This window comes from Vulpes vulpes, chromosome X (genome assembly GCF_048418805.1).
Source record: "Vulpes vulpes isolate BD-2025 chromosome X, VulVul3, whole genome shotgun sequence".
NCBI lineage: Eukaryota > Metazoa > Chordata > Mammalia > Carnivora > Canidae > Vulpes > Vulpes vulpes.
In genome coordinates this window covers 117,975,548-117,991,611 of record NC_132796.1, presented here as the reverse complement: position 1 = coordinate 117,991,611, position 16,064 = coordinate 117,975,548, and the positions used below count along the sequence as shown (strand labels likewise).

Below are 16,064 nucleotides of genomic sequence, written 5' to 3'. Positions count from 1 at the left end.
AGGAGACCTTATATAGCCTGTAAAGTTTAAAATATTTGCTATGTGGTCCTTTTCAGAAAACTGTTTATCAACGCTTAGAATATATTCAAAAAGCTTAAGCTTTTTGATGAATCAATACATTTGCATAAATTTTGTCAACTGGACATTTGATGGATTGGTTTTGAATAAATTGATTTTTGGCAGTTTGGCCACTGGACAAATTGATCATTTGGCAGAAAGTTTTCCAAGAATTGTTTTTGGTGAATACACCTGGAGCTTCTCAGGAATTCTCTCAAATGAAAGGCTATGGAATTTTAATATATCAAACTTTTGAAAAAAATAAGTGAAGGATTTCTTTTCTCCCAATGACTATGGAAGCCAATGGAAAACCTGAGTCCCACCAGAGAAGCCCAATCTATTCTCACTTGGGAAGGACCTTGATGGACTCAACCCCCTTTTAAAAAATATTTTACCATTTGAGTATGAAACACTTTTTAGTAACTGCTTCCAAAATTGTTTTTTGGGTTAAATGATCATTTTTATTCTCAAAAGTTTTTACTTTTGGGGATCCCTGGGTGGCTCAGCGGTTTAGTACCTGCCTTTGGCCTAGGGTGTGATCCTGGAGTTCCGGGATCGAGTCCCGCATCGGGTTCCCTGCATGGAGCCTGCTTCTCCCTCTGCCTGCGTCTCTGCCTCTCTCTCTCTCTCTCTCTCTCTCTCCCTCCCTCCCTCTGCCTGTGTCTCTGCCTGCCCGCCCCCCCCCCCCGCCATGTCTCTCATGAATAAATAAATAAAATATTTTTTAAAAGTTTTTAACTTTCTTTTTTTATGGGAGGGGCAAAGTATAATATTACAGATACCCTGAATGAAGCAGTTTGCTATTTGAATATCCAGTCTTCTCCAGTAGAGTAATTTATATTACTGACTATCCTATACTGAAGATCCTGGCAGTTTTTAAGTGCAAATTCTGGAAAAAAAAAAAAAAAGGAGTATATATTTCCTGGCCAAAAAGGATAGAGCAGGGAAATGTTTGTGTGTGTGTGTGTGTGTTTGTAGGTGAGTGTATGTTAAGGTTGGGAGATAGGCAGAAAGTGAACTAAGTTGGCTTGGGAAATACTTGGTTCTTCTCCTCTCAGATTCCCTACTGCACTGCACCCGTCACTGTTCCTTGGCCAAAATGTCAAGAGAACTGGTACTCATGAGAGGGTAACTAAGCAAATGTACCAATGGCATCTTCTTTTTCTCCTGCTGAAGCCATGGACATAAATTATTGTGGCTTTTAAAATCATATTCTTTGTGCGGGCTGGTATGTGTTTGATGTATAACTGATATATCTGAAGCTAATATAACTAAGATGCTATGTTACCAAACCTATATTATACAGGAAGTTCAGATGATTTTACACATTAGAATATGAAGACCTAAAAAAAACTGTGGAGTTTCAAATGTTGAAAATATGGAGTCCCTTTTTAAATGATTTGGGAGGTTATTACTCTTATCACATAGCTAAGAAAACTCAATTCTTGTTTTAGTGATATGTTAACAGACTTGATTCTTTTTTTACATTTTATTTATTTATTTATTTATTTATTTATTTATTTATTTATTTATTTTAGAGATTTTATTTATTTATTCATGAGAAACACAGAGAGAGAGGCAGAGACACAGGCAGAGGGAGAAGCAGGCTCCATGCAGGGAGCCCGACGTGGGACTCGATCCCAAAGGCAGATGCTCAACCACTGAGCCACCCAGGTGCCCCAACAGACTTATTTCCAATCACTGCTGATACACAACTGAAAAGCAACAAAGTTCAAATGCTCTGACCCTCATATATTTCAGTGTTTTACAAAGGATGGCATCCAAGTGGGAAAATTTCCACCAAAGGTTTACTCCATCCATTTCATAAAAAACACCACTCTCTAAAGGGCCAGTGTGAACTTCTCTAATGTGCTTTCTTGGTTACACCAGCTTTCCACAAACATTTCCAAAGAGGAAAGACATCTAACAGCACTCAGTGGTATTTCCTCACCAGAAGAGAAAAACAAGAAATGCACACTTCAAAAGTACATACCATCAACATGGTAAAAGCCATAGCCTGATGTCCTCCATACCTTGAAGGGCAGGTAACTCATAATAAGTAATGCCCTGCTGTCAAAGAATGGAAAGCAAGCAAACACCAAGTCAACAAAAACTCTATGGCTATGAAAATATGGTCAGTCATCAATAATCAAAAGAAAAGTTTTCCAGTAGTGACAGAGATTATAAGAGAAAGGAGGGGAACTGAGTGGGAAAAATTAGAGAGAGAGACAAACCATGAGAGACCCCTTCCCAACTCTGGGAAACAAACAAAGGGTTGCAGAAAGGGAGGTGGGTGAGGGGCTGGGGTGACTGGGTGACGGGCCCTGAGGAGGACACCTGATGAGACAAGCACTGGGTGTTATACTATATGTTGGCAAATTGAAATTAAATTTTTAAAATGTGAAAAAAAATAAAGAAAAAAAATCCAAGGTTTTATCATCTTGAACAGAATATTGCTGTTATTGGCCTCTTCTGACCAGCATGGAAATATTAAGTAAACAAGAAGGGACCTTTTAGCATCTGATTAGTGTTCCGCGGTCTGCCCCTTTTTCAAACAGAAAAGGCGACATATCGTGTTGGTTGGTGAGTCACTGGAACACGCCTGGGCCTTAGCCTCGGTGCCAGCGGCTAACACTGCTAACATTCACAGGCAGACTGAATGTCAAAGCTACACAGTTCTCCATCATATATTTGTGGAAAATTCATTCCAGGAGAAATTCATAAATCAGACAAGAGACCAGCACTGTGTGGGAAGACAGTTTGCTCTGTTCCCACTAACTAATAAGCCTTTTATACCAAGTCCTGAAGCACAGCACAGGGTTCTATAAGGACGTATCTACTACTCCAAGAGAAGAGAGTCTTTGAAGGACTGGAACGGACAGCTGAGATCTGTGTTTATAATTTATCTGCTAGTGTATTTACTTGCAAACTTCACTATTTTTGTATTTAGATCTATTATCGAATATTTCTTCTAGTTTGCAATGGTTTGAAAACTGTTGTATGAGTTAAAGTTCAACATTGTTTAGTTAAAATCATTCCCCTGACACAGCACTTCAAAAAAAAAGGAAATGCACACAATATTTTTACATGGAAAAAAAAGCTGGACCAACTTCTTTTTTAATACAGCCAGTGGATTCAGAGGTCCTGGTCTGGGTACATACGTTCATGGTAGGTTTTACCGAACAGCCCACATTTTATTTGGCACCTCAGACTTCCTACCTTACAATCCACTTTCTCAATCATTTCTCAAAGGTGACATTCTATGTGTTTCTTCTGTCACTTTCATGGGACTATTACTGAGCCAGTTGGGGAAATAAAGGAGATCAAATTCCAGCATACGTTAAAAGGAAGACTTTCTTTTTTGGACATGTCTTCACTCTGTATTAAAGCACAGATAACCTAAGTGTTGGCTGTGTAGATAGGAGATAGAAATTTAAATTTGGCCTTCTTTTTTCGTGTTCATTCTACATATCAGCTCCATTAATTTTTACTGGCAAAGTGACACATGGCTACTCAGAGGCTCGTATCCTAGAAATCAGAAAGCAAGTTAATTTAAGAAGGCAAAGTATTCTCCGTAAGGAGGGAGGCACAAGTCGAATGCAGTTTGGATACTTCCCTCTCGGAGCTTTTGATTCTCTAGAAGAAGAGTTAAGACAGTCTGTGTAATCTCAATGCCAAGTGGAGAGTGTCAGTGGGAAAGCAGAGAGGGGAGAGCCCTGCCAGCCCAGGCAGCAGGAAGGACTTCAGAGAGCAAGTTCTGGAGTGGTGAGGATGATCTGGACATCCAAAATATGGAGGACAAGAAAACAGGGCCAAAGGTACAGTGAAAGAACTTAGACACATTTCCATGGTATGGGGACATTATTATAGTTTCTTGCTTACTTGTCCATCTCCACACTAGGCAGTAAGTTTTATGAAAGCAAGGACAGTGCAGAGCACTGAGAACACAGTCTCACAGAGTTTACAATTTCATGTGGCATTCAATGAACTAAACAGTCTCAAGATAACTATACATTTATGAACTGTTAAAAGCATGACATAGGAAAAAGAGCAAGATGCCACGGGAGAGAACCAAAGTGGATCTAGAGGACCAGTAGGAGCCAACCATGGGACAATACAGTGGAAGAATAGTTCAGATTGAGGACATAAGCATGTGCAAAGTTCTGTGTTGGAAAAGAGCTGTGAGAGTTCACAGTGCGGATGGAGTAGGATAGGGAGTGTGCCACAAAATGAGGTTTGGGGAACAGGTAAGCATGAGAGTGGTGTGCCTTACAGATCATACAAAAGGCTATCTGATTTCATTCTTCTTTTTCTTTTAATATTTTATTCATGAGAGACACACACACACACACACACAGAGAGAGAGAGAGGCAGAGGGAGAAGCAGGTTCCATGCAGGGAGCCCAATGCGGGACTCGATCCCAGGACTCTGGGATCACACCCTGAGCCAAAGGCAGACACTTAACCACTGAACCACCCAGGCATCCCTGAATTCATTCTAAGAATAAAGTTAAACCACTAAGAGCTTTTGTGCAGGAGAGGGACAAGATCGTATTTTAACAAATGGTTTTAGAACAACTGGACATGCATATGCCAAAAAATATGGACCTCAATGTAAGCCTCACACTTTATAAAAGTATTAACTCAAAATGGATCATAGATACAAACCTTAAACCCAGAACTATAAAACTTTCAGAGAAAAAAAAAAACAGAAAATCTGTGAGTGGTTTGGTGATAAATTCTTAGATAAGGCAAGAAAGCACAATCCATTAATTAAAAAAAATGGTAACACTATCCTTTCAAATTAAAAACTTTTGTTCTGCAAAAGACACTGTTATGAGAATGAAAAAAGAAGCTATAAAAGCTAGAGAAAGTACTTACATATCAAATATCTGACAAAGGACTTGTAGGTAGAATATACAAATATTTTCAAAACTCAATAGTAAAAAGTAAGCAACGTTGTTATAAAAATAGGCAAAACATCTGAATATTCAAATGATAAAAAATGCTTGACACCTTCAGTCATTAGGGGAATGTGAATTAATGCCATAAATTCAAGACCCTAGGGAAATGAAATGAAAGCTTATGTCCCCCAAAAATTTGTATACAAATGTTTCTAGCACCTTTACTAATAATTAACCCCCAAGAGGGCAACAACCCAGTCGTCCTGTTTCAACAGGTGAATGAATAAGCCATGGTACATCCATACAGTGAAATGCAACTCAGCAATAAAAAGTTATTGATGAAAAAAAAAGTTATTGATGCATGCAACAACAAAGGAATTATGCTGAGGGGGAAAAACAATCTCTAAAGATTGGATACTATATGACTATTTCCAGAACACTCTCCAAATTACAAAACTCAGGATGCAGAATAAATCAGTGGTTGACAGAGTTTGAGAGTGAGGTGAAGTAGGGGTGATTATAAATGGACAGCGCAAGGAAGTTTTTTGGGTAGTGATGGAAGTGTTCTTTATCTTGACTGTGGTCATGATTACATGAATCTATGCCTGTTTGTTAAACCCCCCAAAAATATTAATTTTACTATATAATTTAATGAATTTTTAACACTTTAAAATGAAAATATATGTCCACAAAAAGACTTCTAAAAGAATGTTCACTGCAGGTCTATTTGTAGTAACTAAAAATTAGAAATAAATGGTCGTCATCAAAGGAAACTGCCTTACAAATTGTGGTGTATCCATAGACTAGGATACTCCTCGACAACAAAAAGGAATGAACCACTGATACATATGACAAGATGAATACGTGTGTGTGTGTGTGTGTGTGTGTGTGTGTGTGTCTATTCTCTTAAGAGAGCAGACTCAACAGAGTATGTATTATATGGCTTCATTTTTATGAAGTTCTAGTAAACCAAGAAAAATCTATAGTGAAAACCATCAGAATAGTGGTTGCTTCTAGGTAGGAGCAGAAGAGGGAAAGTGCACAAAAAAAGCTTTCCAGTGTGTTGAAAATATCATATGTCCTGATAGGAATATGGGGCACGTGTGTTTATGCATTTGTTACATCTCAAAGAATAACAGAATTAAGATCTGTACATTTTATTATATGTAAATCTTACCTTAAAAATGTAAACAATACGAACTCAAAGAGGAGGAAGTCTGCTTTTTGCAATGACGTGAGTTGGCAACCCCCAAACTACTTTTTGTGTATTGCAGACTTGAGCTAATAAGTCAGTATACTGAGGATGATGGGGCCAAGCCTCGATGACTATTGGGTAAGACTAGTGCAAAAATGGAAACAGGAAGACCTAAATGAACCCCCTGTGGTGCTGGGGTAGAATTGGAGGCACCCATAGGAATTCATGGGTGGTATTATTTTCTAAACACATATATACCACAGTACACATACATAGAGATGGGCAGACAAGGAGATAAATATAGATACAGGTCTTTATGCCTCTGTGTGTGTGTGTGTGTGTGTGCGCACGCGCGCGTGTGGATGTGTTTCCTAGCTCTGAAAGCACTAGAAGTAGTCACAAGCTAGTAACAAGGAGCACAGCGAGTGCCTAGAACTTGGCTTCTAAACAACTACACTTAAGAAGCCAGGGTCCCTTTGACTAAGGCTTAAAGAACCATCTGATTTCATGGCTGAGGCAGAGAAAGAACAAAATGAACCTAGAACATCATTAGTGCCAGAAAGTGAGGAATGCTCCAAGAATGGTGAGAAGTGTGCAAAAGACACAAAATTCAGGTTAAAGGGGCCACAATTGGTCGAGTGTGGGACAGTCTGAGTATTGAAATAAATAATAATAGCAAAATATTATAACCTGGTGAATAAACAAAAAAACAAATACAAAAGAGTACAGTAAAGGAGAGGGAGATAAAGAATAATGATAAAGCAAACATGGTCAAATGCCCACAGTTGTGAGTACAAGTAGAGGAGGATACACACAGTAGATCCTGCCAATATTCAAATTAAAGTTTAAAAGTTAACAAAAAAGTTTGACAGAGCAAAAGCAAAAGAGTATCCTGGGATACAAAAAGGTAGAGAAAAAAGCAAGTTTAAAGAGAGCCAGATCCTGTCTCACTTCCTCAGATCCTAATACCCAGCCTGACATCTTCATTACAGGATGATGAATGAACACCATGAGGAGAAAAAATATATATATTACATTAATTGTCTGAGTGGAACAAGCAGCTGCCAGTTTATTTACCCAAAACTACTTTTCATAAAATAGGCTAATACTCAGATCATTTGTTCCCGGTTTTTCTAAACTTTGATATTTATTAGACTTCTTTTCATTAGTATCTAAGCCCTCAGTGATTTCAGAGTTGCTTCAATGAATTTCAAGTACAAACCCTTACTTTGAGCTTTTCAAAAAAATATTAACAATGAAACTGTTCTTATCAATTGCAAATCTAATAAGACAGTTAATGACTTTATGCTTTGAGGTGATCGGAATAATCTGTCATGCAGCTAAAGATGGCATATGGTTGGGCTAGGGGTCACATAAACACAATGAAACATTAAAAACCAGAGTCCTGGGCAGCCCCGTTGGCTCAGCGGTTTAGCGCCACCTTCAGCCCAGGGCCTGATCCTGGAGTGCTGGGATCAAGTCCCACTTCAGGTTCCCTGCATGGAGCCTGCTTCTCCTTCTGCCTGTGTCTCTGCCTCTCTCTCTCTCTGTCTGTCATGAATAAGTAAATAAAATCTTAAAAAAAAAAAAACAGAATCCTATGCCTGCTCTCCCTTCTCCTCTCTTCCTCTTTTAAAAAAAATTTTTTAAAAAAATTTTTATGGCTTGCCTGCTCAAGACCAGGTCCTATACATATGTATCAACAGGAGAAGTGAAATGGAACCCAAGAGGCTGGCTCCCATGCAACAACTACAACTGCATGGGAATGGGTCCCAACTTTCTTTATCTGTTAGCACCAGATATCATCATGCAAGTGTCCCTCAGGTGGGTGTGAGAGCACGGAGTTACGGACTAGATGTAGCCTCCAAGCTAGGAATTCTATCATGTTCAGACTTGGCCATAAACACTCCCCTCCCCCCCACACACATACACACAACAAGGCAAGATGGACACTTTGCAGAGAATAATTTGTGTTAATGGATATAGAACCATGTCTTAAGAATAGAGGTTTAAAATGTGCTGGCTTTATTTTATTTAACTTTTTTAACCGTATTTATTTATTTATTTATTTATTTATTTATTTATTGTTAGCACGTGATGTAAGGAGCACTGGGTATTATATAAGATGGATAAATCACTGACCTCTACCTCTGAAACCAATAATGCATTATATGTTAATTGGACTTAAATAAAAATTAAAAATAAATAAAAAATACATGTGCTGGCTTTAAACAGAAAAAGAGAACCTTAAATTAATAGAAAAATAAGAGTATTGAAGAAATCACCAGATACAGACTTTAGACCATGACCGTAAGCCAAGTTTACATGTAACCCTTTGCACTTCATAACATCATTATAGCTTAGTTAAGGATTTAGTATAGATTTAAATTATAATTAGTCTATCTTTGGAAATACTTAATTGATAATAACTTGACTTTGTATAGTATTTCACAAAGCATATAAATCTCATGTACTTATCAAAGCAGATAGATCTAGTTCGTTATCTTCTAAGATTGTGATGAACATTCTGCAGTTATTATCCTCACCGTTTATAGATAAAGAACCTGAGACTCAAGGAGTCTTTTCCAAGATCACACAACTTGTAAATGATCAAGGTGAAGAATAAAACCCAAATACTGTAGTTGTTTAAAAATCCTGATTCTATGTTTGTTTGGTTTTTTTTTAAGTAGTACTATACCACAAGACCTCCACCCTATTTGCCAAAGATGACAGCTGGTAGTGTGGAGTAGAATTAGCCAAGTAACTTGCTCAGAGAGAGAAAGGAGACTTGACTGAGTCTTCAATAGGCTGTGAAAAGGTCTCTTGTGGAGAGTGGAGCTGGCCACCCTAATATGTGACACCACTAGGAACTGCCAACATTGCACCATCTTTTAACTGATAAGAATGTCAACTGCATATGGCAAAACCTAAATCAAATTTAACCTCCCCCGAGAATCTTCCCTAATCATCTTCATTGCTTACTGTTTTTCCCTTGGCCCTCCTCACCATGTAACCTACTCTGTTCTATTGCTGTATGTATGATCTTTCTCTTCCACTAGAATGTAAGCTCTAGGAAGTTAAGGATTTTGTTCACTGCCGTGTCCTCAGAGCCTAGAACAGAACTTCCCTCAGAGTAGGTGCTAAGTATTTGCTGTATGCATAAGCTTCACTGGGACTAGAACCATGAGACTGGCAAACTAGCTCCTGAGTGGCAGAGAAACCCAACACAACAGCCTGCGATCCAATGATGTGCAGGGCCCGTCTCCTGCCCAAGATAGGGTGGACATGAGGAATGAAGTCAGTAGAGAATAGTACCAAGGCTCCATACAACAAAACCGTGCTAACTAGAATCATCATACATCTTTATAAAATGCCCTTCCCCACTTTGAACAACATAACTCTTCACTGACACAAGCTGAAAGGGGAATTAGGCAGGAACATTCTTCTCGGTGCAGCTGCTGACAGGTTGGAGTCTCCCCAGGGACCAATTCCAGCACTCTAGCAGTTTCTGAAGATCGCAAACAAATATAAGAGCTACTTGGAAATGCTTGCCATTTGATTTTCCAGTGTTCTTTACTCTACCCGAGGGTGAGAAGATGCTGTCCTCATCAGCAGTGTTAGGGTTAATCGTTGTGGTCTCCGCCCTACGAATTGTTCTCTCCTCTACATTTAAGGTAAAATTAAAGGGAATAAAGATTTTTCTCTCAGTAACATCCCCCATCAAGGACTTCCTAAAGACTTCTTGAGTTTTCTCCTTGGAATCTCATACTAGCCACAGCTCCTGAAACTGATGTCCTGACGGGAATGAGCCCAGGAAAATCTGGGTCTCAGTTCCACCTCTACTGCGGCACCAACTCTGAGTTTGGGCAAATCGCATATCTTCTATGACTATATTCCAACAGGTCTAAACCCTACCTTATAGATTTGTTTATAACTCAGTTAATAAACATGCATTCCTACCGTGAAGGATAAAGTACAGATTGCATATGTACTGAGATGATGCTACAAGGAGAATCCAGGCCTTACCTCTACATACCACTGGCCAAACTGAAAGAGTAGTTGCGTACTTCCCTCTGACTTTAGCAGGACACATATAGGAGAGGGTCACACAGTATTCCAGTTTTTGTCTGCCCTTCACTGACTTTAGAGTACCCCTTACTTCTTTCTATCTTCAGTGGTCCAAGCAAACAAGACCTTCCACTCCAGTGCATTTATAGCTTTAATGGAAAATAACCTAACCACTGAGTTCCTCTTCTGAAATGAAAGGTTCTTTAGCCTCAAATCTGAAACATGCAAGGACAACATATCCTCCATGGAAATAGATCCTTTCTTCCAAACCTCAAATTTCCCTCTTTGTGTTTCTTTCATGAGCATAGACAAAGCTTTCAAGCCTCTTAGTGAAAATGCTTCTTACCTTTCAAAGAACATGTAAAATTACCAAGAGAAATTCCAGAAGTACTTTGGGAGCTGCAGGTCCCTATGACTTCTGTGCCGGATTAGTTTTCTAGTCATCCCTCTCAGTCTATAAAATGGGAGCCAGATTAACAATGACTGCTCTGGGTGCCTGCAGACCATGACCCTGACAATCTCTTCTCCTTATTATTTAAAAATAACCTGAGGACAAGGAATGAGTCTATGACAAAAATAAGGCAATACTAGTCTGCACTGATTTATAACAATACTGCATTATGTTTGAGAGGCCTCACGGCATGGAATGGATTACCATTTTGATGGAATCGATCAATCAGTGGGTCCCTGAGTAGATGTTTGTTTTGTGCTTACTCAATGTGAGGCTCTGTGCCAGACAGGGTCCTCCTTTACAGGCCTCAAGATAGTGGACGAGCCAGGTCCACCAACAATCCATCATTGAGACATTGTTGAGAGCTGAGGTGGCTGAGAGCAGAGCAGTGACCATGGTGTTGGAGGAGAGGGGAGGGATATGAAAGGGACAGGAGGGCTGGAATTAAATAGAATTTCTTCATTGGATCCATCAGCTCTGTCCTAAGTGTCCTTATTCCACCTTACTGTCTACATGATAATCCATTGCGTAATTTTTGAAGGAACTTTAGTAGTATTTTATGGAAGTACAGAATACATGAAACTATAGTGCATTCATCCACACTGGAGTAATAATTTCTTACAATGAGAAGCAGCTCTAAGCCTTATGAAAACACTTATTTTACATTCTATGTAGATCAGTGGCATAAATGTAGTAGCTGGCTCATTTTTGCATCAGAGTATTTTTCATCCAATTAAACTCCACTTAAAAGTAAAACACGGGTTTCCTTACCCTCTGAACTCTCATATGTGAATATCTGCTACAATGATCTGCTGATAGATACAAAATTCATTACCCACGGGGCTTGCCGCTTTTGTATCTCAGATATTCTCCTGATAGGAGAGTGTCTTGAGTTCACATTGTTTAAACATGTTATGTTTTATAGCTATCCTATTGCCCACATTATTCAGTAAAAGGTCTTCTGATAATTTAGAGAAACTAACAAAGGAAACTGTCAAGCCTAAAAAGCCTAAATAGCCACACACAATACAAGAATAACCGGTAGTGATAACGCACATTGAAAGTTGAAGGACTATGAGCCTTTAAGCTGGCCTTGCACTCGTCCTATCCCCAACACCTACAAACCACAAATACAATGCTGAATATTTACAAGATATTTGAGATTCCACAAAAGAGATTTTTTTTTTTTTTTTTTGCTGGTGCAAGTGAGTGTGATCCTGGCATGAGCAGACTTGTCACATTCACACAATTACAAATGCAGTCTCACGTTAGCGAGAGCTGTAGGACACCAAGCACATGGAATGCAAACAGACTGCCACCGGGAGCTCTGCTTTCCATCCCATTGCTCTGTGTGTAGCTTTAGACAATGGTTCACAGCCAAACACCTCTAAACTCTCCTGCCAGGAAGGGAAGATTCTCGCCCCCCCTCCCCATTGCTTAGATCCAGACACAGATGAACGTCAGACATTTCCTGTTTAACTCACTTCTTCACCAGCTCTTTCTTCCTTACCACCCCCACCACCAAATAGCAACAGTGACCACAGTCTCCAGCTCCCTCTCCTTACCACCAGACCTCACACAAGCATGTCTTTAATCATAAGAAACCTCTTGAAAAATTATCTTGTTTATTTTATTTTTAAGTATTATTGGCATGTGGTGCACATCTTTAATATATTATTTTGCTATTTATTTACATGTACATATATACTATCATGCAGAAGGAAAGATGCAATCCACTCTCGATACTCTACCCAGCAGTGTCTAGTATTATGGCTTTCTACATACAGACATACCTACAATGAGTATGAGACATACCTACAATGAGTTTATCAAGTATTCAATAACTAGATAGTATCACAAACAATTTCGATTTTGTAAAAATCTTTGGAGGATTGTTAAAAAGGTAAAATAACGGATTTACTAGTGATACCTGTTCAACTGGCATTTTCCTGTGAGTTAGGAATGTAGTTTTATTTTTCTCACTCAAAATCATGGAATACTGCCTCTGTTCTTTGAAACTTGATTAATAAATGTTAAAAAACACATAATATTCACAAAAAGAGGGACACCTGTCTAATAGCAGTGACCACAATGTGTACTCGCTGTACACATTTAAAAGTATTTCAAGAAGAAGTAGTAATCAAGTATCATTCTTAAAGGCATTGTCTTAATTTGAAAGTCATTAAATGTCTGTGTCAGTTAAGTGTCCTCTATTGCTTTAAAAAAATAAATAAAAAGCCAATGGCTTGTATTTATATTCAGCTGGAGAGGTTAGAATCATATTATCTGGGCAAAGGAATTCAGACTAGTAGGTTGCTCTTCTGGATTCGATTGTTTGTTTTTTCATTTTAATGGGAAAATATTTGTAGATATTATTTCTCTCATTTCAGTGTTGTTTAAAGTGTGTCCTTTCATTAAAGTATGTCTCCATCACTTACATCAGCATTAGCCTCTCACCTGTACTCTGGATATACATGTTCTTCATTTGAGTCTTCTTGTATCAGCATAACCTCATCCTCAGCTTTATTGACAGCACAAAGTTCCTGCAGAAAAACCGGCATTTCAGATACTTAAAATGTACTTGTATAGTAAAGCTACCCAACACTTTTGTATATAGCATGTAGCCAATTTGGAAGCAATCTCATATCCAGTATCACAGCTAATCTGCATATCAATGTGAGAAAGACGCTTGATTTTGCAGATGTGAACACTAAGGATTGTAGAGATGTAATGATCTGGCCCGAGAGGCACAGCTAGTAGACCCAAAATCAGAGCCGATCCATTAAACAGATGTACTGAGTTCAATGCTCTGTCCACTGTGCTACATAGTCACACCGTGAAAAAAAAATCTTCCTTCAAAAAGCCCTCCATTCTCACAAGATTTGATCACTAATATGGAACAGATATTCTAGAAACCCAGAGAAAAACTTCAATAGATCACAAATAGGGATCCCGGTGCCATGAGGGTAGTGTGCCAAATGAGATCTTTTTTTGCTCGGAGGGAGGAGACTTGGAAGTGACCCCAAAATGGGATGTCTGCCTTCTCGCCGCAAATATGAGAGCTCAAATCCCAGAGAGCTGCCAGAGAGGCGTAATGATTGGGGCAATCAGATCAAGCAATTTCCTTCAACTGCTTTTCTGTCACTTTTGTCACGATTTTAAATCTGAAAAAATGATGACATACATTACTGCTCTACAACTGAATATAAAGGGATCCTTCACAGTTTCTGAAATGTGGTCAAAGTCCACATTCTAAACCAGAGAGGAAAAGTAAAGCATGTCTTTTGCTCTCTCTGGATTCTAATGATCACAATACTAATGATAATGATGATTATGATGACTGTAATAGCTTGCACTTCCCAAGTGCTTACCACACATAAGGTGCCATCTTATTCACCCTTCACAACAACCCTAAAAGGAGGTTCCATTCTTGCCATTTACAGAAAAAGAAACTGAAGCTACAAGACGTAAGTGACTCGGATGAAGTTCCACTGCCGGTCTGGACCCAGAGGCTTCTCTCGCAAGGCACCTGGATGTATTGTATGTCACAATGTCATCATAATGTTAACGTGGCTCTTGATTTGCCCCCCACTCCCACACTGCCCAATCCACAGCGTCCCTGTCTTGCTCAAGTCAGCTGGTGGCACTTCCATTCACTGAGCAGCTGGGGCCTAGAAGCTAGGAGTCGTTTCTCTCTCTTCTCCCACCCACTCTCACCACATCAGCAAAGACTCTGTATCCCGTCTGCCAGTGACAACCCCAACCCGCGTACTTCTATCTCCATTACTCCAATCCCAGCCCATTCCATCACCCCTCACACCACTCCTCTCGCCTCTGCTCTTGGTTCCCCCAGAGTCCATTTCCCACCCAGGAGCCCGCCTCATCTTTTAAAAACAAAAGCAATGATATCAGATCCCATCATCCTGCTTTCCACTCCACTTGAGTAAAATTCAAACTCATGCTTCCAGTCCTCCAAGTTCTCCATAACCCGGCCTCTGTCTACCTCTTGTATCTAATTTTCTACTACTCCTTCCCACTTTCATCTTCTTCTAGTCCCATAATGGTATTTGTTCCTTGGTATCCTACAAGCTAGTTACTACCTTGGCACTTTTATAGCTGCTGAACCCTCGACCTGGGTTGCCTTCCTTTCTTTGCTGGGTCACCATCATCATTGCAGGTCTCAGTTCAAAAAACAGGTCATCAAAGAAAGACCTTCCGTGACCACTCTGCCCGAACTCCCTATTGCCAGCAGCCATCTGCATATGATTTTTTTTAAGATTTTTTATTTATTCATGATAGACATAGAGAGAGAGAGGCATAGACACAGGCAGAGGGAGAAGCAGGCTTGATGCAGGGAGCCTGATGCGGAACTCGATCCCGGGTCTCCAGGATCACACTCTGGGCCAAAGGCAGGCGCTAAACCGCTGAGCCACCCAAGGATCCCCCAGCATATGATTGTTTAATCATCCCCGTGGCACTTTTCAATAATACTTGTGTATTGTCTCTTTCCTCTTATATTTCCCCAGAACCTAGCATAGTGCCATGGACATCATAGATGCTTACTAAATATTTAGTGCATAAATTGACTGAACCTGAATCTATCCAATGAATTCTAAAGGCTGATTTTTCTTTTTTGAGGCAGAATCTGTGAGTGCTATGTTAGTAGAACACTAAGCGAGCCATAGTGGTGGACGTGGGGGAGAATGGCCTCAAAACTCAGCTGGTGACAGAAATCTTCCTTTATCCTCCTGCCAAAACGGTCACTTATCTTAATATGTCTCAGCCCCCAGTCCCCGTATACCTCTTTCATATCACATCAAAATCACTTGTGAATGATTGTGCATCCCTTTTGGATGTGCTGACTGACACGTTCACCTTCTGAAATGCAGGAGCTGATCTTTCCTCATTCACATATCCTACTTAGCGCAACTCCCTGGACGCGTTGGGTTCCTTACCAATGCTGTCTGCTAGTGGAAGGACCAAAAGGGCCATGGCCTTTCAAAGGAAGCCCACACACTGAGGTGGGCACTTGACGGGATGAGCACTGGGTGTTATTCCCTATGTTGGCACCAATAAAAAATAAATTTATAAAAATAAAATAAAAGGAAGCCCACAATGCCACAGTAGGAAAGGCACACACACACACATACTTACCTGTAGGGTCTGAGGCTTGAAGAGACAAATGGACCCCACCATATAAAACCGATCCTCCAAAGGAAGATATGTAGGAAACGATTCAGCATAGGTGTGGCTGGGGAAGAAGCTACTGAAGAGCACCAAAGGCTCTAAGGGAGACAGAGACACACATGTGACAACTAAATAGGAAGGCATCCTGGCTACACAAGATGAACACCTGCCACCTCAGTGGGATGTTTGACCCTTAGTCTCCA

At 39.8% G+C, this 16,064-nt stretch overlaps 1 protein-coding gene across 3 annotated transcripts in view; it reads right to left on the bottom strand.

Annotated features, from left to right (window-relative positions):
- The window catches only part of PASD1 (PAS domain containing repressor 1), a 92,420-nt gene that overhangs the window by 23,063 nt on the left and 53,293 nt on the right, over positions 1-16,064 (bottom strand). For all 3 annotated transcript variants that reach the window (XM_072743460.1, XM_072743459.1, XM_072743461.1), the window contains 2 exons: positions 15,829-15,959; positions 13,132-13,217 (listed from right to left, as the gene is read on the bottom strand). In XM_072743460.1, coding sequence (XP_072599561.1) covers positions 13,132-13,217; positions 15,829-15,959 — 217 coding nt within the window. The remainder of the gene's footprint in view (positions 1-13,131; positions 13,218-15,828; positions 15,960-16,064) is intronic.